Here is a 25798-nt window from a genome sequence, read left to right as displayed (position 1 = left end):
GCGGAGTTTGTTTTTCAAAGGGGGTACCTTATTGAAAAGGTTTGAGAACCACTGGTTTAACGCATCTCCGAGTAAATACTACATACATAAATACTACACTACTTGCTTGTAAAGCGCTTTGAGCACGAGGAAAAGCGCTATATAAATGTCATGTAGTATTATTATTAAATAGGGGATGGATGTTCGGTCGGCCTCCCGTGGACGAGTCGTTTAAAAGTGACCCATCATGCAAAATGCACTTTTGTACGTCTTGTATACATGAATATGTGTCCCCGGTGTTCCAGGGAACTCACCAAGTGTCAGAAAACACAACCCTCTCTATTTTCCTCCATACCCAAATCTCTTAAAAAGGGGCTGCAACGGATCTGATACAGATTGATCCAGATTTGAACACTTCTGTGACGTCCCAGAAGTGGCGCTACGGCTATTGGGCCAACTCCACCAATCGGGAGGAGACAGCCACGGACATTGCCGTTGGAAAGCGCTGGAGACGCTGTAGTACATATGCCAGGCCTGTAGATGGTGCTGTTCTCACAGAATCAGTCCATGCAAAGACAGTATTTGAGTGAAATGAGGAATGGCTAAAATGCATGATCTGTTTGGTATTTTGAAAAATAAAAAGTATAAATATGCACCTGAAAATGAGCATATGTGCGTTTTTTAAATCACAAAATGTACAATCTAGATGGCTAGGAAAGCTATTTAAAAATGTAATTTTCATCCAATTAGTTTTTATGATAGTAGAACACTTTAATATCATTAAAGCAGTCTAGCACCTCATTTTCAAATTAATGCTTACATTTGTTTTATTTTCTCTCGCTTGGCAATTTTCTTTTCATACGACAGGCTGCGTCTGGAGCTTAGTTACGCAGCGGCGCTGAAAACCTTGTAATTAAAACACTTAAATTCTCATTAAACGACGATGAATTCTCCATATGGACTGCAGGGTGTGTGGTAACCTTGTTTCAGTCGTGGGCAGAGGACTTACGTCTCTTTGCACACGTATTAATGTGACTTTCCATCACACAAACAAGATGCTGAAAACGCCAAATGAGAACTGAATGACTTCTTTTTAAATATGCATGTCTGGTGTAAACTGGCATTGGCAGGGTTTGTGTCTAAGCAACCTCTTTTGGATCCAAACGTCTGCTTGAATCGTAATCTAAAATCTGAGTTTCATGCAGTTTTGGGCACAAAGAAATGTGCTCTCTCGTCTGTCTGTATTTAAATTGATGGCTAAGAGTTATGATTAAAAGAAAGCCTTTATTTAATATTTCAAGGGAATTGTTTATCAGTGAACTTGGGTTAAAACGGGCTTGTTTCCTTCGTGCCGCGTGCTGTGCCTGCAGTCATTAGCATTCCAATTAAACTGAACTTTAATGGTCACTTTACTGTGGAGTCAGAATAGAGATGAATAAAACCACGAGCGTTATACAAAATGGTTAACATCAGAAGGACAAAGTGCACATGAGGGGTAGGGGTGCAACAACTAATCGATTAAAATCGATTACCAAATTAGTTGGCAACTAATTCAGTCGTCGATTCGTTGGTGACGTCATCACATGTGTTCTACACCCCGTTAAGCTCCAACGTTATCGCTCTTTTTTATCGGTACAGGAGACATTTAAAACATATGTCAGGTATTATTGCTACATAAACATTATATCGCAGTCTTAGTGTCGCCAACTCCGTTTCTAATATGCAATATGACTACAAAATGCGTCTATAATGTATTTTCGATCTTCCCAATTCAGACGAGAGATCTCTCCCCCGCCTGCTCGCGAGGGGGCGGGGCAGTTTACACACACACACACGCAGCTGCTACATGCAGCAACACACACACACGGAGGAGATGGCGGAGAGAAGCGCTCCAAGGTTTGGTTAAACTTTACCCGTCTCGATGCGGACAATGCTCGTTACCAAAAGTGCAATAAGAGTTTAGCATGTAAGGGCGGTAACACGAGCAATTTGTCTAAACATTTAGCAAAAGTGCTCCACATCCAGACGGAGGAATGCACCGGGTTCGACTGTCTTTCTAGTAGCTCTGTAGCCCCATCCACGAGTAACGTTTCCACGTCAGGTGTTATGTATGCTAGTAGCAACACACAGAGTTAACTCAATTATACAAACATGGGTTCATGATTAGAGGTAACCGAGTTATTTATTTTGTTAAAGTTACAGCTATTCTGTTTACAGTTCTGTCATCACATTATTTAATATGATTTGTTAAAACATTGCTGTTTCTTTTGATGTGAAATATTATGCATTTAATTAAAATAAAAAGCAATGTTAGTTTTGTTCAAAATTTGTTTAGTTAGTTTACCTTATTTCTTGTCAAAAGAACCGTTAATACTATCGTTAAAAGGATCGGATCGATAAGCAGTATCGATATAAGTAGTAGTACAGTTAAAACCTTAACGATCCGAATAATCGATTAATCGTTTCATTAATCGATAGATTAATCGATTATCAAATTAGTCGTTTGTTGCAGCCCTAATGAGGGGGTTTCACTCAATGACTATCTGAAAATATGGATTATGAAACGTGAAGACTGCATGACCGCAAACACAATTCAAAAACCTTTCATTTAAAAACCCAGAACACAGTCGGGTGATTGAGGTCTTTCATTCAGATTTATTTTACTTTGAATTAAAAGCTACTGTGTGCACAATGTCTGTATGCATAGAGTACACTATGCTTTTGTGTTTCTATCCCTTTTTAGTATATTGGGGAGTGTTCTCATTTATTTTTAAAGATTGTATAGTGTGAAGATACTGTCTTTTCTACTGAGAATACCTCTATTTTATTATTAATATCTATTTATTTTATGTCATTCCATTTTGAAGAAATGTGTTATTTATGAACATTGACTGTCAAAATGCTGCTGTGAGGACAAACCTATTTCCCAACTCGAGGAACATAAAGTATCTCTTATGAACAGATAATTCTCCCCCATCATCCACAGTTTTTTGAAATATTAGGCAAGTTTATTTATATGCAACACAGTCTCACCGCATTTCATGTTATAGTCTATTGATTCGTGTTCACCATCACGATTTCCCCGTTTTTCCCATGTCACACAGAACGATTTTAAAAGCAATGTATTTCTATTGGTAGTATGTTTCGTGCCTGCACTAAATAATAACAAATTAGAATACTGAAATCTGTATTTTCTTTTCCTTCTGAGGCTCTGAACTCCATTTATTTTCCTCGCGGACGGCAAAAAAACTCCGACATTATACGATTTAAAATAAAATGCTTAGGGTAAGATATTGAGTAAGAAAATGTTTTTATGATCCACACAGATTCTGGTATTCCAAGACCCGACAGGACAAAGATACGTGTTGCAGGCACGAAACAAACTACCAATAGAAATACATTGCTTTTAAAATCGTTCTATGACACGGAAAAAATGCAAAAATCGTGTTGGTGAACACGAATCAATAGATTACATTAATTTCGTGACTATTACACGAAATGCCGTGAGACTGGGTTGGTATATGGCACCTTTTTAACACAAGGCAATTCAAAGTGCTTTACAAAAATGAAAGACATTAAGAAAATGGCATTTAAAAACATTCATTAAAAAGCAAAGATAATAAAATAAACATTAAAAGAAAAAACACATGAATAAAAGTTGCAGTGCAAGATATGAATAGTTCAATTACAAGCAGCGGCAACAAGAAAAGTCTTCGGCCTGGATTTAGTCGTAAGAAACAAGTTTTATAGATTTACAAATCTGCTATGTTATATATGGCTATTAAATAATCTACCAAATTTCTAAAGTGTGTTTTTTCCTTTTCCGACCTCTGCAGCTTTCAGCTTGGACGCAGAGCAGCCCGACTACGACTTGGACTCGGAAGATGACGCGTTTGTCAACAAGCTGAAGAAGAAGATGGAGATCAGCTTCCTGCAGTTTGAGGAGATGATCGACCGGCTGGAGAAAGGCAGTGGACAGCAGGTCGGCACTGTTTGTGTCTCAGTCTGCATCCCCTTTAAAACACAGCCGCCTGTAGAGAAAGGCCCCTGAAATACCCTAATAGACAAATACAAAATGAACCCTATGAAAATAAACTGATGCCTTCATTTTGTATGAATTTGAGACTATTTATGGTAAGACGCCATCATTATCAGATTGACCTCCCTTTAAAGGTCACCTATTACGCAAAATCCAATTGTTAATGTCTTTTCTACATCAACATGTGTCCCCTCTGTGGAAAGAGACTCTGAACGTTTCAGGAAAAAATATTCTCTCTCTTTTTGTCCTGATCCATTTATATAAAAACCTGTCTGAAAATGAGCTGATCAGATTTTGGCCACTTTATGATGTCATAACGATGTGTTGTCTTGTGTAACCATTAGCCAATCACCAACCAAGGTAACCCCCCCACCTTATCACCTGAATCTCCTCCTAGAGCACCATTGAGTTCTCTTTAACCAAATATCTCTCAGAGGGGCTTGGGGAGGGGCTCCTTATTTTCATCTAAAGCGACACACAGAGAATCAGCACTTTGGAAACAGGGCTGAAACAGAGGGGATTATGGGTAATGCTGCAATGATCTGTTTGGTGTTTGGAGCCAAACACTTCAGAGACATGTTTTGTATATATCTGAGACCTGTAATATATTGATGAAAAACAGTATGATAGAAGAACTTCAATACCCGTGCAAATCCATCTTTTAATCATCAAAGATGTAACTCAAGTTTGTATCTTCCATCTTTCTTTTAGGCGGTGAGTCTCCCGGAGGCCAAGCTGCTGCTGAAGGAGGACGACGAGCTCATCAAGGAGGTTTTCGACTACTGGAGCCGCAAGAGGAAAACCAGCCGAGCAAACTGCCTCATCCCAAACTGCAAGCAGGAGAGACGGGACGGCTCCAGCACCAGCGACCCCTACGTGGCCTTCAGGCGGCGCACAGAGAAGATGCAAACCAGGAAGGTCGGTAGTCTTAAACTCAGCGTTTTATCGGCACTTTGTTTGTGGCTCTGGTCTTGGTAGTTGTTCAAACTGGATCTCTCTTTGTTGAATGCTTTTTGCTTAAAGTTAGAAACAATTGAAGTGGTTGAGAAATGAAACAAAAGTGGAAGAAAAGTCCAGCGACCGCCTTTTGAGTTTGGAAATTAAATAAAAGTCATAGCTACTCTTTTTTTTTTTAACTTCATATCAGATCTCATGCTGTTAGACTTTTAAGTTTAAGGAAAAAATACACTGACAATGTTATCTGTTTAACATGCTAATAAATAAGTAAAGACATGAGAGAAAACGCAGTGAGCTGGATGGAAACAGACGAAGTGGATTTAGAAAGTGGGAAAAAAAGCAGTGGATTTAAAATAATTGAATACAGGATTCATCCCTGTGCTCATGGCCGTATCTACCATTGAGGTCACCGAGGTCCGGACCTCGGTAATATTTTTCGAGCTGTGTATACAAAACTAGGGAAATAATTGCACTGAATGGGGTTCTTTGTAGTACTTCCATTTACTGCCGAGGGGGGGGCTGCATAACTGCGTAGCCTCGATTAAAGCAAACAGAAGAAGACGACATGTATCAACAAACCACCGCAGCCGAGCAGTCCGGACTTGTACCGGAGCAGCGAAGGAGTGATGAAGTATCTAGAGATCTGAGTCCAGCGGGCTGCTTGTGTGTCTGTTCATCAGGACATCATATGACCAGAAGATCCTGTGTGAATGCTCTACGTTAGTCAGTGGACGTCTGACAACATGCACACTAACTTATATTGCAATTTGCAGCTATACTTTGATTTAAATTGCGTGAATAAACTAGCTAGAGAGCTAAAGTGAATTACATTCATCCAATGTCAGAAGGATTACCTTTTAACAAACGTAATGTTTTTCTTTCATTTCAATTTGAGTAAAATAATGGAGATATAACATTGTATTGTTTTATTTTGACACTGACTCAGATATAATGAAAAGACTACGTCAGTCGAAGCTCAGCTTTGGTAAGGAAGAGACAGGACCGGCAGAGAGAAAGAAAGAGAGAGAGAGAGAGATAAAGTGATGGAAGTCAGGGAGGAACTGCATTTATCGTCACACAAAATAATGTAGGCTTAATAACCCCATATCTATATATATATATATATATATATATATATATATATATATATATATATATATATATATATATATATATATATATATATATATATATATATATATTGATCATTAATAGTAACAATCAACTGATTCTTATGCATTACACTTTCAAATATAATTGATGCTGCAGCCCACTGATATGGTTTGAAATCAATATATTATCGAATTTGTGACCCCCCACAGGACTTAAAAAGCACCTAACTAGATCATGAAAATCCCAAAAATCTCGGGGGTGTCCCCCGAACCCCCTTAACATATTTGGACCTCATATTTAGGAAATCCTGGATACGGCCCTGCCTGTGCTGATAATTACTTTTGTTTAAGGCAATAATACTCGGTGACACTGTTAGCTGTTGTATTGTGGAGTGTAACTAACTAAAAAAGCGGTGAGAAAAGCGGTCTGGAAACGGCAGAAGTGGAGTTATAAGATGGGGGAAAAACACGTGAATAATTAAGTTGAGGAATTGCAGAAAAAGCAGTTGGCTAGCTGGAAACGGCAAGAGCTACATGTGTTTAATTTGAGTTTACGGGGGGGGGGGGGAAGCTGTTAAAGTGTAAAAAATATACTATTGTATTGCCAAGTGGAACAAAGCATCAGTAGCAGTGTGACGATGACTATGGAGAAATCAATTGTGCAGCGTCACACCTTGTGGAAAATACTTTGTCAAGTCAGACTGGTTTCCTCATTCCAAGAAATATTTTTTTCACACTCTGATAACATCTCAGAGGAGGCTGTGGATTAGTGCGTTTATATTAGGTTCAGTGGGGCTCTGGTTCAATCCCCTCTGCAGTAGGGCTGCTCGATTATGGCAAAAATCATAATCTCGATTATTTGGGTCAATAATTGATATCACAATATAAAAAAACGATTATCCAATTACTTTGAAAACAAAAATGTGAACAGTATGTTTTTAACAGTTGATTACCCTGAACTTTAAGTATAACTCAACTGAAAAAACAATAAATACAAATAAAAAGATTAATAATAATACAAAAATAATCGTTTTATTTTGATTACGTTGTTTTTGTAATTTTTGCAAGCCATAATCGTAATTGCGATTAAAATACGATTACTTGAGTAGCCCTACACTGTAGTCAGCATGTCGTTGTGTCCCTGGGCAAAACACTTCACCCCAAATTGTGAGGAAAAAAACACAGTATTGCGTATACAAGTCGTTTTGGATAAATAATAATAAATGTATTTTGTAAATTGCTTTGCAGAGGTAGTATAAAAAAAAAAGGACAACAAATAAATATTTGCACGGGCCAGATTATTGTGATGTAGCCTGTGATGTAGAGCGATGATTCTCAACACTTGACCCTGACAGGCTGTCAAAAGAAATATCCTGTCTGCAACTTCACACATCCACCTTTTGACTTCTCCAGACACAAATATAGACTTTTTGCACTACTTTTTATTATATGTGTTGCATTGTTAGAGGAGCTCAGGTCAGAAGAATGTCATTGCCATTTCTACACTGTCGCTTTGAGCTTATGACAATAATTTTTTTTTTTATTTCGTTTTTTGAAGGCACAATCCATACAAAGAGTCAACAGAATCAAAACAACATATAACTAATTAATTATTGTTTTTATCAAAGTGGCTACACATAACAAAGAGTAGAGGGGGGTGTTGTTCTGCCGTGAGCGAACAAACTTGTCTGACAAGTAACGGACAGTTTGCTCAGAAATAAGAGATTTTTTATTATATTTTTTTTTATACGAACAAACAATTTTAGCATATAGGCCTCATGGTTTCAGTGGAAACACTTGGCCTCTTACCTCTCATTGAGAGTGTAATGCAATAATGTCGTTACAGCTTATTTTAAAACCAATATCTTCCTCCAAAGAATGAATTAAAGGCCAAAGTTGAACAAACTTCTCTGTGAAATGGTTACTGATGAAAGCACAACTGTTGATTGGCGTATAGTTGATTTAGAAATAAACTAAAAACCCTGATCAGAGATGAACATTGACTGATTCTTTTGTAAAGCATTTGTACGCCATCAAGTGGTCACTTTAAGAATTTATCCTGGGTGTGAAATGTATGATCTTGGCAACCCGTTAGCTTTCATCCATGCAGCTTTTATGAAAGTGCAAAGAAGTGAGACAAAGCATCGAAACCTGTTGACTCCTACATTTGATGCACATGAATCAGCATGCGATACATGTTATTTAAATTTGAATGATTCATAATATTTGATTGTGTACGAATTTCTTGTCATTAAGGCGTTTGAAACTGCCCGTAACACGTCTTAGTGTGAGGCTCATGCACTAAAGAACAGCTTTTAATGTTAACCCCTTATCGGTATAGATCATGTCTTTAAGTGTCGCTTATATATATATTTCCTCCTCCAACACTCAGAACCGTAAGAACGACGAGGCGTCCTACGAGAAGATGCTGAAGCTGCGCAGGGATCTCAGCCGAGCCGTCACCATCCTGGAGATGATCAAGAGGAGGGAGAAGAGCAAGAGAGAGCTGCTGCACCTCACACTGGAGATCTTTGAGAAGAGGTAACATCTCCCGGGCTGCACGCACAACACACGGAGACATAAACAAAAGGCAATTAGACAACCAGCTGGAGACAGAAAGGCGGGTTATAAAGTGGAACAAAAAGAGTGGAAAACTTAGTGAGTTTTCTCTACTTGGTGATTTTCCTTAATTATGTTTCATTGGTGTAGTTTGAGGGGGATAAAGATACCTCGATTAGTTGGACAACTGGTATCTTGTTGTTGGTAACTACGTTTCTTTAGTCGATAAGTCCGTTATTAATAATTTCTCCTTCTGATTCACTTTTTTCAAATAAACTAGTGTCCTCTAGTCAACACAAAGTGATGCTTTTACATAATTCCTTGTGGAGAAACTCTTTTTTTTAGTTCTTCAAAGATCAAATTGACTTGAAAATTGATCAGGGGAAGAAACGGGGAAAGCTTAAGACGACAAAAAAATTCTTGAATACCACAAAGTGTTCAAATTCACTTTGCTAAAAGTCATCAGAAGAGATTGATTATACATTTTAGAATTTCGTCTTCATAGTCTTCAGTTTACGTCACATATCCCGACTGATCATTTCGATATCAAGACATTTTCTTCTCGTTTCACAGTAAAATGCAGTCAGTGAGTGTCTTAGTGACAGCGAATGATTTATCTTCCTCTTTCTGCATCGTTAAGTATCTCTAATGGCACATTTCCACTGCAGGGCCTCGCACGGCTTAGTACGGTATAGTTAGGCCTTGGTAGGTCTGGCTCACTTTATGCTGCGTTTCCATTACAGTTTAGTAGCTGGGCAGTAACTATAGTAACGCAGTGTAGGCGGAGCCGCGACATCATCTTCAATGCGAACCACAGAAAACCAACATCAGCCGTTAGCTGTTAGCACTCAGAGCTCATAGCTCCTCATATCTGTTCAGAAACTAGACAAAAGTGAAACAAGTACAAACCACAGACTGTCTGTGTCATGGTGAATACAGTCGCTGTTTTATTTATGTCTGTAGGCCGTTGTTGTGAGTGTGGACGGTCGGAGCATATACAGCGTTAGCTTAGCCGAACTCCATTCAGAAAACACGCATTTTAAAAGGTTTTTCGCCTGCCGTCAGTCTGCAGACTTGTCAAAGCATTCATTCATGGTTTTTACTAACCGGTATCAGTATGTTGTTGCTTCGGCATCATTTTGAAACGTTAATTACAATTAAATCACGGTAAAATATGTTCATTTTGTTGTAGTTGTAGCCCCCTTGCCAGCGATTCTCTCTCTAGTTTAGCATATTCAGCCCAGTTGCTGGCCCGGAAAGAACCTGGATTTTGGAGAGCTAGAAAACTGTGAAACAGTACCCGTTAGCCAGAACTAACCCGAGTGGAAACGCAACAAGAAACGGGCCGAGCACGGCACGCTTAAACCGTGCTACGCGCTGCAGTGGAAATGCGCCATTAGTGACAGTGATGTAGAAACACCCCCATGATCAGAATCAGAAAACCTTTATTAGTCCCACAGAGGGGACATGTACATTGTTACAGCAGAAAAGAGCCAAAGACGGCTTCATGTTAAATGTTTCATTTGTGTGGTTCGAGGGGGAGAAGGACTTCTCTTTTCAAATGAAAACGTGTTGAAATATCCCGGTTCTCTTCTCCAGGAACGTCATGTCGGACTACAGTGGGGAGGTGATGGCGGAGGTGTTGGCTGAGCGGGCGCTGGTGAGGCCGCAGATCATTCCCCTGGTCCCCGTCACTAACCAGTACCGACACCAGGACCACATGGACCTCAAGGACTACAAGTCCAAGGTGAGGCTCGCTTCTATCAAAAAATATTTGTTGAGCTTTATTCTTACTTTAAAACGAGGCATCCAGAAATGACGATAATGATTGTAATTAAAATAAGATTGTCTGTATTCTATAAGGGTGTGTTTCTATTTGTTAAATACTTTATTTAAATGAATGTCATTGAGATTTGGGATCCATCTTTTAAAGAAAGAAAGAAATGATCATGTACAGTATTACCATCGACGGACACACGGTCACTTCCTAGCACTACATTATTCTACACACATTATATAAAGCACTAGCAGAAAGTATAACTTCAAAAATGTGCAAGTTAAAACATTCAAGGAGCTTTCACTCTGTATTACTATTTATTACAACTGTATTTAATATTCTTTACAACTGTATTTAACTTGTATATGCCTAATCCCAGCACCTAATATGTATATGCTTCTAAATCTGCACCTTGGTTGGTGATTGGCTAATGGTTACACAAGCCAAAACATCGTTATGACATCATAAAGAAGATATTTAATCCTATTTATTATACATTTATATACATTATGCCTTTGGCTACTCTTTGCACTTTCTGCTTGGATGCATTTCATTGTACAATAAAGTTAAACCTAATCTTAAAAACTAAACTAAACAAGAGTTACAACTAATGTTAAAATGTCTTCTACAAAATAAATACTGTACAGACAGGACAGAGATATGTAGGCTACCCTTTAGGTGCTTTTTAAATTTCATGAGTTGTGTCCTTTATCCCCCTTTAGCCCGAGAAGGCGGAAGTCCCCCGTCAGAAGAGGAAATACGAGAAGAAGCAGAAGGCGTTGCCGCTGTCGTCGGGCGCGCCCCACCACCCGGGGCCTGCTGTCTTCAACGCCAAGGACCTCAACCAGTACGACTTCCCCAGCTCGGACGACGAGCCCTACTCCCAGGTACAGAAACGCAGACGCACGCACACACACACTTTTTTTTAAGTGGAGATTATTTGTTGACTCTGCTTTAAATTATATTTTGGCTTTACAAAGGTTGCACTCCACTTTATCATTGCCTATGTTTTTGTTGAAGTGCATCCAAATGCTGCTGCGTTTTCGCGTTTAGCAAATTCTTTCACCCGAAAAACACGTCGTCTACCTGTACCTGTATCACCGGCACGGGCTCAGTCCGTAGGGGCTTGGACTTGGAGCCGTAGGGTCGCCGGTTCAAGTCACCGAACAGAACTAAAAATGGAGTGTGGACTGCTACTTGGAGAGGTACCAGTTCACCTCCTGCCCTGCCGTGATGCCCTTGAGCAAGGCATCAGACACCCCCCTTCCCCCCTCACTCCCATTGCTCCCGGGCGCTGTACTATAGCTGCCCACTGCTCCTAGTACTAAACTCCTGGTATTAGGATGGGTTAAATGCAGAGAATACATTTCGCTGTATGCTCTGCATGTGGGACCATTAAAGAGGGTTTCATCCCTCCCCAATTATATTCTATCACTTTTTATGTCTCTCTCTCTCTCTCTCTCTCTCTCTTGTTCCGTTAAGACCTGCCTCTGATTGGCTAACCCACAACATCTCACTCCTCCTGCCTAAACCTAACCAGTCAGAGTAGGGGAGGGTCTTCACGGAATATGCTTGGTGAACAAAATCAAGCTTTTTCACTGTTCACGTAAAGGCGAGTGGATTTATGGCAGACAGTGAACCAACGATAAAAAGAACATCTCTCACCAAGTACGACTTGGTTCCCTTCATTCGTACCAAAGAGCCGTTCAAAAGAATCGGATCGTCACCATCACACACAGGCATTCAGGCAAGCACACTGCAGACCAAGCATGGCCGCTTGTCTCAGAGAATGTGTCGTTTGTTGATTACTTTTTTTTGTTCAATGCATCAAGTGATATTTCTGCGTAACATCGTCTATTCTTAGATATCAGTTTTAATTTGGACTTATTCCTGCATGCATAAGTCATGAAAGAAATATTATACAGCATCGGGAATATCTCCAAATCTGCAGGTCTGATTTTGCCTAAAATAAAAAAAACATGACAGTGGATATGTAATTGTAAAATGATGTAGAAATTAAAACTGTGTTTTGTTGAATCTGTTTCCATGGAGATATACAGTGACACTCTCTTTAACAACTTTATATGGATTTAGAGTCTTGTAAAGAAACAGACACAGAGCAGAACAGTGTTCATCGCACATTTCTAAAAAACAATCGTCTCAGTAATCACTTTGCAGTCTGAATGCATTTCCCATACCTCCACTCTATTCCCACTGCCCCTCTTTTTTGTCCTGATAAATCTACTCGAATTTGCAAAACCACATGAGACGAGTGAATAGAGCGGTGCAGTGATGACGTATTTGTGTAGGCCGACCCGGAAGTAAGCTGCGCATGGGTTCCCTCGACAAAAAGGCAACGGGATTTCTCCATAGGATTTTGGGATATTGTAAAAAATAAGGTCTGTGGAAAACGAACCCGTTTCATAAATGCACGTTTTGTTCAGCTGGATAATCTCCACATGTCTACCCTACTTTTATCATTTTCAAATCATAAATATAAACGCCAGAAGCAAAATGCTAACGTTATGCTATAAACGAAATACATCAGGGTCGCTGCTTCAACGTCACGCCAACTTAAGATCCATATTCAGACATACAGATTCAACATTGTACAAGTTGAAGCGTTTGTTTTAACAGTTTGCAGGAGGCAGGTACTTGCTTTCAAGCAGAACAGGGCAAACTAATTTAGAGGACTGTGTACGTGTTCGGTGTAATGACGTACAGCGGCCTCGACAACTTCCGTAGTCCTATTCAGCCACTTGTTAACAATCGTTTCTCAGACACGTAAACTCTTCAGAAATCACCAGTGGGGGGTCACTGCTGATGTGTTTAATGTCTCTTAAACCACAGACCTTATTTACAGCTATTTTCCAAAAACTAGTTCAAAAATCCCGTTGGCTCTGCGACGAGGAAACCGGAAGTGGTAAAATGCTAACTCACTTCCGGGTTTTAGGACTCGTTCCTGCACGACTCTATGGGCTTCAGTGTTATAGATGCTGCGTTTGCACCGGCGCTAGACTAACCTTTGACCTCTGTCCACAGCTGCACTCAGGCTCTTCAGAAGCAGAGGAGGAGAACGACCCAGACGGTGCCTTCGCCTTTCGCAGGAAGGCCGGCTGCCAGTACTACGCTGTAAGTAATAATTCATTCTATTTAGAGGCGCCTTTCAAAGCACCCACCTTACAATTCATACAATGTTCTAAGGAAAGGTTTAAGACCGTACAAAAGCACCGTAACAGGGAACATGTAGCACTGCAGTGAGTAGGCTGATCTGAACAGGTGGGTTTTGAGGAGGGACTTGTACTGAAATCCTCCACACGCTGTATACAAGTACATACAAGAGCTTTGTTTCTACATGGTGGTGAGTTTACGAGGGCCTCGTGTCCCAGCAGTGGTGTTTCTAAATGTTTTTTGCAGCGCTGGTTAGAACAGGAACAATAAGCATCATTGAGTTGTTGTTTTATAACATGCTTTGAGTGTTGCTAAGCCTCTCCATTAGTTGGATAACTGGCATCTTGGTGTTCGTAACTGAGTTTTCTTTAGTCGATTTGTCCGGTTTTGACAATTCTGAATTACTTTCTTCAAAGCCTCTAGTCAACACAAAGTGATGCTTTCACATGATTTCTTGTTGAGAAACACTTTTTTTTTTTGTTCAAGGATCAAATTGACTTGAAAATTGATCAGTGGAAGAAACAGGGAAAGCTTAAGATGGCACAAATTGAATTGAATACCACAAAGTGTTAAAATTCACTTCACACTCTAAAATTCATCAGAAAAGATCATTTTTACTTTTTATAATTTCGTCTTCATAGTCTTCAGTTTACGTCACATATCCCTACAGATCATTTCGATATCAAAACATTTTCTTCTCGTTTCACAGTCAGATGCAATCAGTGAGTGTCTTAGTGACAGTGATGTAGACACACCTCCATGATCAGAAAACCTTTATTAGTCTCACAGAGGAAAAATGTACATTGTTACAGCAGAAAAGAGCCAAAGACGGCTTAATGTTAACTAAGAAGCAAAAAATATTAAAGATAATAAAATAATACAAATTACACATCAGAGGTTTTGTACCCAGGATGAAAGGTGTGACCGTGGCTCTCTGTCTGCAGGTGCGTCAGGACCGGGTGGGCAGCTGGCCGTGGTGCGGACCCTGGGACGGCGGTTTGGCAGAAGCGCGTTTCCGCTACAGTCTCACAACGCTCACCGTGCCGCGCCGCTGCCTCGGGATGGCCCGGCGGCGCATGGGGCGAGGCGGCAGGTCGGTTAAACTCCTGTTTACTTTCTGCGCCTTTGGATTGACCTTTTTCTTTGTTTTTGTCATAATGCTTAACCGTGCAGTTTATTAGGTGTATGGATACCTGGCCTTTGCAATGCCATGCTGACAGCTTTTGTTCAAATATACAGATATGACACAATCTTACATCATTCATTTATTGAGTCTTTGGTAAAAAGTAAATTTTAAAGGTCACCTATTGTGCAAAATCCACTTCTTCACGTCTCTTCTACGTCAACATGTGTCAGAAGAAAGATTCTCTCTCTTTTTGTCCTGATCCATTTCTATAACAACCTGTCTGAAAATGAGCTGATCAGATTTTGGCCACTTTATGATGTCATAACAATGTTTTGGCTTCTGTAACCATTAGCCAATCAGCAACCAAGGTAACCCCCCCCCCCACCACCACCTTATCAAATAAAAATTAAATGAAAGAATCAAGATTAATAAGATAAATCCTGAAAAGTAGGTTTTCTATCTTTATTAACGTAGCTTTAACTTCTTCTCTCGCAGGGTGTTGCTGGACAGAGCGCACACGGACTACGACAACGTTTTCCACGACCTGGATGCAGAAAAGCTCGACACGTCTCTTCCTCCGTCACCTCCTCCTCCTGCAGCTTCTTCGCGCTCGCCGGCCTCCGACAAGCTTGCCAGTACCTCAGAAACAAATACCTCGGACAGAAGTTCCTCCTCCCCCTCTTCCACGGACCTCAGTCAGATACTGTTGAATATAAGTTCGTGCCGATGGAGGCACTTTAGACCACGGACACTACCACTACACGAGCTGGACAATGCCCACCCGCTATTCAGGAAGCTGAGTCGCAGCCTGAAGCGACCCGCCTCCTCCCCCACAGCCGCGGGACAGCCGTTTGGCTCGCTGCGCCCGGGGAGGGTCGTCCACGCACCCCCACCCACTGCTGGTAAGTGGACCGGCTGCAGGATGCATCATCTCGGCACTGACTTTGAGATGCTAGGTCTTTCTCTCTGCTTGATTCTTGCACGGGTCTTATTTTCACTGTTAAATCTACAAGGAGTCTGGTCTATTACTCACTCTGATTTAAAGGTCACCTATTATGCAAAATCCTCTTTTTCATGTCTTTTCTACATCAACATGTGTCCCCTCTGTGGAAAGAGACTCTGAACGTTTCAGAAACAAAGATTCTCTCTCTTTTTGATCCATTTCTATAAAAACCTGTCTGAAAATGAACTGATCAGATTTTGGCCACTTTATGATGTCATAACGATTTTTTGGCTCGTGTAACCATTAGCCAATCAGCAACCAAGGTAACCCCCCCCCCCACCCCCTCCTTATCACCTGAATCTCCTCCTAGAGCACCATTGTGTTCTTTTTAACCAAATGTCTCTCAGAGGTGCGTGGGGAGGGGCTCCTTATTTTCATCTAAAGTAACAGACAGAGAATCAGCACTTTGGAAACAGGGCTGAAACAGAGGGGATTATGGGATGCTGAAATTATCTGTTTGGTGTTTGGACCCAAACACTTCAGAGACATGTTTTGTATATATCTGAGACCTATAATATATTGATGAAAAACAGTAAAATAGGGAACCTTTAAGGGTACAGAGTGGTTGCTATGGAGGGCTTTGCAGACGGCATGCACAATAAACAAACAATCAAATATAATTGTTTATCGATTCATCAAATTGAAAAAAGAGTCCCGGTTATTGTTGCCCGCAACCTGAAAGAGGAAAAACAAAGAAAATAAGCTTTGGTTCGACAAAAAAAAAGTATTTAATTGCAAATATGTTTGATTTGGAAACGGGACACGCACGCACACACACACGAAACTCACGGCGTCTTCAATCTATTAACTTTTTTTTTACGAGTAATTTTCCTCTTTATAACAAGAGACATTTTATCCAGCCCTGGTTGCATTCAGACGGTGGTTTTGGTTTTATTTGCTCACCTTTCTGCAGCTATGATTTCTCACTTAAGTCCGTCTACAATGAAAGCATTTTCCCTTTTGTACATGGAATTTATTTTATTTAAAAAAAAAAATGTCCCAATATTCCGTTCTCACACATTAGAAGAAAGTATTCCCATTAGAAACTGTTGGCAAGCTCTGCTGATTATGGAAATAAATAAAAATAAAACACGAATACATTCAATATCCTCTCAATTCTGTTGTAAACTAGGCCCATAAAGAAAAATCAATGTGAATGAGAGATACTACTCTGGATAAGAAGAGTAATATGTGTCCTGGTCCAACTGAAGAATGCTAGTTCACAGAGGTGATTGGCATCTATCCAATTATTTGCACACATCGTTATACACACACACACACACACACACACACACACACACACACACACACCTCCAATTGCTTCCCTTTTTCAAACCGTCATTTTCCTTTCACCTGGATCCCTTTAAACACTCTGTCCGTCCTCTAGCTGCATCCTGAAGGCCTTCAAGGTGTTGCTTTGCATTCACAGAGCGCCACCTCTCTGCACACGGTGTCAATTAAATCTGGTGTTTGATAAATAAATTCATGAGATGCAGAGGATTTGTTTGTCGGGTTGTGTGGACTAGGCGGCGTGGAGCTCTGAATACAAACTAAATGTCGAGCAGATGTTGCTACAAGCACTTCACACAGGAGTGGATTTATGCTCTGATGCGCCCATCGATTCCTGCTTTTGTTAAAACTGATGCGCATGTCAACAAAGTGAAGGACACAAACCAGAGATTTGACTCCAATAGTGGTTCAATGTGCACAGAGCAGCCGCCAAGGTTGGCCATAAGCAGAGCTGAATCTATAAGTGTTGTAAATGAAATGCGACAGATTGCATGGAATAAGCATGAAGGGCGTTCCAGATGTCCTGTAAATGCCTCGCAGGGAATCAATACCGCACTGAGGCATAACAAAAGGCCACACTAATGCCTCGTAATGTGGGAATAAGACTTCACAATCAATAGAAAGCCAGTAAATACAGATTTAAGAGCATGTCATTTACAGGGTGAATAACTAAGGTGCTAAAAAATACTCAAGAAAGCAGAAGTTTGAGGTTTTGTATGGAATTTGTTCCCTGGAGTAACAACAAAATAAAGGCATCTGGCTGAAGTTGCTCTAATTAGAAAAGGTGACGTGTTAAAATACTCTTGCACAAGAACTGGAGATATGCAGGGACAAAAATAATGTGAAATACATGTGATTTTTATTTAACTAAATTGTAGAGCCTAATCACTTGCAAAATGTATCTGAGAAGAGCATGGGATTCATTCAGAAGTTGACAACACGAAACATCATCCATGCCTTTTACTTTTCATTTAACTGGGATAAACGGATGGACAGTATATCATTGACTGAATAATCATGTGTGTTATTATTTTTCCTCAAATGTAAAACTGCCCCCCATTAGACAAAAAAACATTAGGACATCACGGCAGGACTTAATAACTGAAGCAGGAGTATCTTTTGCATATCAAGGTATGGATGTATGTCCCAGATGTGTAACTCTCTCCCGGTGTCTGTCAGCTTTCACAGCCGAACAGTACCAGCAGCATCTGGAGCAGCTGGCCCTGATGCAGAAGCTGCAGCTGGAGCAGGTCCAGCTGCAGCTGAAAGCCAACAGCACCGCCACTACAAACAGCACAAAGGTCGGTTTCCCACAAATGAAAAATAATGTTTGCCCTATCATCAGTGGCTTTAAAGGTCACCTATTATGTAAAATCCACTTCTTCGTGTCTACATCAACATGTGTCCCCTCTTCTTCATGTCTCTTCTACATCAACATGTGTCCCCTCTGTGGAAAGAGATTCTGAAAGTTTCAGGAACAAAGATTCTCTCTCTTTTTGTCCTGATCCATTTCTATAAAAACCTGTCTGAAAATGAGCTGATCAGATTTTGGCCACTTTATGATGTCATAACTATGTTTTGGCTTGAGTAACCATTAGCCAATCAGCAACCAAGGTAACCCCCCCCACACCTTATCACCTGAATCTCCTCCTAGAGCACCATTAAGTTATTTGTAACCAAATCTCTCTCAGAGGGGCGTGGGGAGGGGCTCCTTATTTTCATCTAAAGCGACACACAGAGAATCAGCACTTTGGAAACAGGGCTGAAACAGAGGGGATTATGGGTAATGCTGCAATGATCTGTTTGGTGTTTGGAGCCAAACACTTCAGAGACATGTTCTGTATATATCTGAGACCTATATTGATGAAAAACAGTATAATATGAGACCTTTAACAGTTTCCCTCTCCTCCCTCCTCCAGGGTCTGTCTCATACGTTGGACCAGGCCAGCGCTCAGTTCGCCGCCTCGGCTCTCGTCACCGCCGACAAACTGCTGGCTCTGAAAACCAAGGAGGACCTCGGTCCGGGAGGAGGAGCGGTGAACGGCGTCCTCTCCCCCTCAGGTACGTAAACACAACAAACCACCACAGGGAGGCTCAGTCAGTGCGCATGCTCTAGGAAAACAACAGCCGTTTATATATACTTTTTTTGTTATTAAAGTTTTTATTTATGAACGTACATAGATCACATGGTACAGCATACAGAAAGAGGAAGGGCAGGCTACAAAACATGTTAGTGAAGTGTTCCTGATATGGATACAAGGACACTATTCAGGGAACTATTGTGTCCCACGCAGCTCTGTGTGTGATGACTACTTCCATTCTTGATAGGATAATAAAAACATGTATATTGAATTTCAAGCCGGTGACGAGTGATATGTTTCCTAACATCCATCCACCCTCTTTTGACCCCCAGGTGTCTACAAGGGCTCTCACCTCTCGAGCACAGCGGCTCCACCTTCCTCTTCCTCCCCGACTCCCTCCCTGCTCCACCCCTCGGCCACCAGTAACAACAACGGCACCGCCCACCACCACTCCAACACCACTAACACCACTCAGGTCCTGCTGGGAAACAACAGCCTCCGTCTGGGGGTTCCCACCGGAAAGCGCGTCCACGCCCCCCGGACGCTGAGCAGCACCACCACCATGTCCACATCCGCCTTAAAACTCGCAGCCGCCAACTGTCAGAAACCCAAGGTCACCGCGACCTCCGCCTCGCCGCTGGACATAGTGCCCAGGTGAGGAAAACATCCAGTAGGGGGATGAGAAGGTGAAAGTCAAGTCAACTTTATTGTCAATCTTTCAGTTTGTGTGTACAGACGGAGAGATCGAAATATGGAAATATGTGACCGGCTTTGTTTCCTGTGTTTTTAATTGCTCTTTTTACGGCACTGTTAGTGTACAGTTTTATTATTACTGTGCTGTTGTGTTTATTGTATTTGTGTAACTCTGGCACAACAACTTCCTTCGGGATGAATAAAGTCTTATCTTGAATACCATTTCCCACAATCCCGAATACAAACACAAATATGTATAAAAATATGTATATATACACAATCAACAGACACATTTATACATATGCACATATTAAGCACATCAATCAATACAAAATAACTAACTTCAATATCTTTGAAAAAACGACATTAGTGCAAGACTGTCCGTAGCAGCGTAAAAAGTGTGTGGTGCTGGATGTGGGTGTCTTGAGTGTGTGTGGGGTGTTAAAGTCCAGGTCCAGTGGGAGTATGATGTTAAGATAAGTACTTTATTGATACCAATTTGGGAGAAAAAACGTCTCAACTGGAAATAAAATAACATTTAAAAAAAAAAAAAAAATTACTCATGTGGAAACAAAAATGTACAGTAACAAAATATACATGTTTAAAAATAATGACAAGGCAACAAAAAATAAAACAATGTTATCCCTACATTTTTAAAGTGAAACGCATCCAACTGGTCTATTTTGGTATAGAAAAGGAAAGGAAAAAGGCCTATATTACATAATTAAAATGCAGAAAATAATTGAATATTTGGTAGTTTTGATCAAGACTGAAGTTGATAAAAAGATTTAGGTGGGAAATAATGTTGTGGCAGTTTTTGGAATAGGAATTTTTTTTTAAATGAATGATTAAAAGTACATTTAAAATGTAACTCAAAAATCAATGTTGTTGCTTATTTTTGACATATCCAAGGCTGTGAAAAATAAAAATCCCCCTTTCTCCAAATATGTAATGGTTAAAATCCTGTAAAAATATTTGGTAGTTTAATCAGGACTGAAGTTAATTTAACGATTCAACCCAAAGAAGTAGGGGGGAAATATTTAGATATGACATTTTTATCAACATTTTTGGCCTGAATTGACAATTAGGGTGGTACGTTTGAGTGATACCAGTGGGTTTTTAACTGTGTTTTTGTTGTGTTTTTAGGGAGAATCATGAACAAGAGAAGCCAGCACTGAACAGTCTGTCAGAGAACACAGTGGCCATGGAGGTCACGTAGGGGGGAGGGGGAGAGGAACCCCCATTTTCTTTTTTAGGTGCTATGCATCGTTCGTTATTGGTGGCGGAATGAGCAAGACTTGGTTTCCCCGGCAACTGTTTTGGGACTTAATTGCAATGCTCGTCTCGTACAAATCTTTTTTTCTTCCTCGCCCCCCCCCCCCCCCCCATTTCCCCTATTTGTTACTGTTGATAAGAGATCGTCTGTAAATTCTTAATGACAATTATATGTACAGTACTGCATATTTGTAATACCCTCCCACACACCCCCACCCCTTTGTTCTTGTATATAACATTACTTGAATACAGAATTGTTCATTTGTGATGTTTTGCACTCGAGATATAAAAAAAAAAAATCAAAATTAAAACAAGAGAACGACAAACTGCAACTGGTGCGAGTGTGAGAGAAATGTATGTCATCATCACATGGTGCGGGACCTGCTGTTGGATCTATTTATTGTGCCGTGTTTACAAACCTTTATTTTCCCGTTCATGTTTTTTATTTTTGAATCCGTTTACCCCAAACCCCCTTTTTTTTGTACACACTGTACCCCTCACCGGTTCCCCCCTTATCAGTGTTTAGCTAGATTAAAAAAGAAAACTTAAAAAAAAACTCTGTATCATTTTGGATGTTGTGAACATGGCCGGGGGCTCGTCTGATTTCTGTAGGACGAACTTCCACGATGTTCCCGTCATGTTGCATTCAGGCGCAGGGCCGGAGAAGGAAAACCACGACGGGTGTGATTTGTTTGTCGTAAGCATCAGTTTGTCAGTTTCCACAATGATCTTCCATACATATAATATTCCTGAGACGAGGAACAAAACAATGGGGGGGGGATGAATATTTCCCAGAAGACTTTGCTGCTTCTGATTTATCTAAGCACTATATCATTTGTTTGTTGATTTAATGCTGCTTCTGTATGATTTCTGCCGTCTGGTTCGCACCGGATGGTTTTATTTACTTAATCTCTCAAAGATAACCCTTTTTTTATTTTTAAGAATAAATATTTTTGTATCCCCCACACATTTATTTTTTCATTATAATTCCCCTCACTTCATTATTTTGTTACTTGTTGATCAAAAAATAAATATAAGGGAGTAAAAAAAATGCAGTAACTGACATTATCATTCCAGCTTCTACATAGAACATGATGTATGAATTGAAAATAAAAGAAAAAAAGCTGTTTTTCTCTACTTTTAGAAACTCTCCTGAAGGCTGAAAGGCCACGAACCACACCTTATCGGGTGCCTTCATTTGGAACATACAAAAATAAATAACCGTTACAAAAAAAAATCATCGCTCTCTTCTGTGAAGAGATTGGTACTGAACAAGGCTACTTGTAGTTTCTCTTTGTCTTTACCACAATCCCAAAGCCTATTCCACTGGCCCTGTTCATTCGTGAGTTTTTTTTGTTATTGTAGACCCTTCAACCACACACACACACACACACACACACACACACACGGGAAAGACTAAAAATCCTCTTGAATTGTCACAAAATGAAATAAAAATCCAGGGCATTATGTGTTTGATCAGCATGTCTCGTTATTTTGTCGTCTTTGTCTTCAGCGTGTTCGCAAGTAAACAAACGCAGTTTAGTTGTGTTTTTTTTGTTATGAATATGTAAGAAGAAAAAATTGGCTGTGAAAAAGGATTTTCAGTCCCATTGACTTTCATCCAATCTCCTTTTTAATGCTCCGTTTTTTTTAATTAAGAACATGAATGTGGGGTGAGAATATTTTAAATTGCAAAATAAACATATTGCAATTTATTTTCCACTTGAAATGCTCTAGGAATAAAATAAGCTACTGAATTCAAAGAGTTAAACATTTTTAACAGTTTCGTGATCCAGTGGGGACATTTCCTAAAATAAACCCTATAATGCTTTTTAGAGTTTTCCCTTTCCTGTAGTGTGTTATTTAGTTTGTGTATATGGTATATACAAACAAAGGTAGCCTATCAAAGCCAGCCCAGCCCAGCCCAGTGGTGGGCCGGCACTTACAGATGTGGGCTGGTAGGATTTCGGATTTTTTATTTTTAGGATTTTTTTTTTTGGGCCCCTCCGGCCCACACACAGCACCGGCCCATCGGGGAAACTCCCGGTATTCCCAATGGCCAGTCCGCCCCTGGATATAAATATAAACAAAACATATCCCGTGCGCAGCAGCTAACCTGCCTGCAAGCCTTCGCTCAGGTCATATTTACACACGGCGCGGCTGAAGCCCGCTAGCACTATTAGCACTAGCAGTATCGCTATCAGCCACATTGTTTAGGCTGTCAAATACGTTGCGCCGTTTTAGATTCAATAGCTGTGTCCCAATTCGTCTCATTTCGCAGCCCGCCGCGGACTGCGAAATGAGACGGTCTACGGAGCATGTCCTTGTACGTCACCGGCAGTTACCCCTACATTTTGCCGCCCCCGTCACCTAGCAACCAGCTGCAGTCACAAGTGCCGGTAATAATTTCTGACAATAGGCAAAATATTTTCAAACTGTTTTCAAAACTGTTCAATATGGAGTCAGATCTAGCTGTACTTATTTTTGGTGTTATATAATATGTTTAAATTATTTTCCCGAGGTCGCAACAGGCCCCAGTGAAGAGGGCTTCATTCTCCCCGCGCATCTGGATAAATTGCGGAGTCTGCTCCTTGCTCCCTATCAAAACAAAATTGTTGCAGTAAGATTTGTATAACAAAAGCAGTTAAATAAATAAATTAGCTTTATAATGAATCCCAACAATATGAAAACCAAACAGGGTTTAGAAATATTTTCACTTCATATTATTTTATGTATGTAATATAAAGAAGACATCTCCAATTGCCCGTATATTTAAATACACAAATTAAATAAGTTTACTTTTCTCTCATGTCGTTTACTATTTGGGTGAGTACATTTAAAACCGAATCCAGCTGAAACCGTTGTAGCCGTTGATGGGACGTTACAAGCCATATATATTTTTTAAAACTCATTCTTCACCGTCACCCGTTGCATCCTGGGATATGGTACAGCGCGGAGTGTACATCAGATGTATCCTCTAAATCTGGGGAAAGAAGGCTGCATTTGCGGGCCGCATTCGGAGGAGTCTTGTCTTTTTTTTTAATTGGGACAGCCTTCGTTTGGCGGAAGTGACGTATGCGGTCTCCGAATGCATCCTCAGGAGGATGCGGCCGCTGAATTGGGACACAGCTAATGAGTGTCTCGTTTGCAAATGCTTCATTAAGTTGCTTGTGTTACCCCCTTTACAAGCAACTAATTGAGTACATAGATTGCACCTTGCACTATCGCCACTACATTTTTTAAAGTGCACCCAGGCCTTCGATCGCTTCACTCTGTCCGCCATGCCTGCGGGAGTCTCACAACAATAATAAGAAAGCTGTTGAGAGAGATGACGAGTGGCATTTACAGTGGCCAATCAGAGGGGTCTCAAACCGGCTACATCACACAGGATGAGGGTTCCCAACCAACCAGAATGGTTTAAAGTTAAATTAAGGAAGTAGACGTAACATATATACCGATAGCAGCACCCAGCGGCAGCACCGTTTGTCCAGCGGCTTAACGGTATACCGATACCGTCCAATCAGGTACCGGTATTGACTTAGTACCGTTTCTTGATACCCATCTCTAGTGGTGTGTGAAGATGAGACGAGAGAGCTGTAGTGACGCGTCCTAAAACCCGAAAGTAAGCTGCGCATGGCTTCCCTCGACAAAAAAGCACTGAGATTTCTCCATAGGATTTTAGAAAATAGCTCGAAATAAGATCTGTGGGAAACGTACCTGTTAGATAAATGCAGGTTTTATTCAGCCGGATAACATCCACATGTCTACCCTACTTTTATAATTTTTGAATCATAAATCTATCGATTAGATTTATGATTCGACTTTTGAAACTAGGACTTTTACAAAAAAGTAATAGAGGTTTTTGTACAATTCCAACTTTGGTCATGAAGAATATGTTTCTCTTTTTGTCCACATTCATAAAGCATAAAACAACAGCATCAGAGCACGGTGCAGAGTCTCTAGATGAGTTTACAGTAGTCCTTCGCTCTTATTATAATACGTCCATTTAGTCCGCTGTATAGAAAACTGTAGTTTCCATGGTTTCCCTACAGCAGCAGACGCACATTTATGACGTCCGCTGGCGCATCATAAACACGTTGGATAGTGAAAGTGCATTCGGATTCTCTAAAGTACCGCAGTCTCTTCTCCTAAATCCTTTTGAATTCTCCTATCGACTATCCCTTAACCCTATGACGTTTCACTCAGAGGTCAGGGGATAGACGATAGGGTTAGACGTTAGGAGCTGATTTTTGGATTATCCGACCGCAACCCATGATTCAATTTATCTTTCTCTTTTCTTTTCTCGTTTACGTCTCATTTGATTATCCCTGCTCACAGAAGAGAAAAGGATGACAGTCAGGAGGCGTGGCCGCCTTATGGGCTTGTGCGCAGATTCATTAAACAAGTGGAAACAAAATGCAAAAAAGTATTACATTTATTGCGAGCTGTAGCTCGATGCAACTGGGGCGCAGAAAAACAAGCATTAATAGACATTTACAGATTAATTATGAGGTCCACAATGGACTATGGTTGTATAGTGTATGGAGCAGCAGCAAAAACATCGCTTTTATTGATAGAATACAATATAAAGCATTGCGGCTGTGTATTGGAGTTCCCCTATTAATGCAGTTCTGATACAAACTTTTTACGAAATAAGGTCCCATGAGTCCCACCGGAAGGGGAGGGACTTCGCCTCTCTATAGAGTGGCAAAGTCCCTCCCATTCCGGTGGACCTC

General features: G+C 40.5%; 1 protein-coding gene across 2 annotated transcripts in view; it reads left to right on the top strand.

Annotated features, from left to right (window-relative positions):
• The window catches only part of LOC307020884 (enhancer of polycomb homolog 1-like), a 51828-nt gene extending 29299 nt beyond the window's left edge, over window positions 1–22529 (top strand). For both annotated transcript variants that reach the window (XM_079652569.1, XM_079652568.1), the window contains 12 exons: window positions 3816–3961; window positions 4730–4936; window positions 8480–8628; window positions 10246–10393; window positions 11146–11310; window positions 13466–13555; window positions 14539–14687; window positions 15216–15622; window positions 18193–18314; window positions 18933–19074; window positions 19427–19748; window positions 20934–22529. In XM_079652569.1, coding sequence (XP_079508695.1) covers window positions 3816–3961; window positions 4730–4936; window positions 8480–8628; window positions 10246–10393; window positions 11146–11310; window positions 13466–13555; window positions 14539–14687; window positions 15216–15622; window positions 18193–18314; window positions 18933–19074; window positions 19427–19748; window positions 20934–21006 — 2120 coding nt within the window. In that variant the 3' untranslated portion in view covers window positions 21007–22529. The remainder of the gene's footprint in view (window positions 1–3815; window positions 3962–4729; window positions 4937–8479; window positions 8629–10245; window positions 10394–11145; window positions 11311–13465; window positions 13556–14538; window positions 14688–15215; window positions 15623–18192; window positions 18315–18932; window positions 19075–19426; window positions 19749–20933) is intronic.
• The last annotated feature ends 3269 nt before the right edge of the window (window positions 22530–25798 follow it).

Source organism: Notothenia rossii (assembly GCF_949606895.1).
Source record: "Notothenia rossii genome assembly, chromosome: 9".
In the NCBI taxonomy this organism is placed as follows: domain Eukaryota; kingdom Metazoa; phylum Chordata; class Actinopteri; order Perciformes; family Nototheniidae; genus Notothenia; species Notothenia rossii.
Note: the sequence above shows the minus strand (reverse complement) of the source record. Positions and strands in the feature narration are given on the sequence as shown.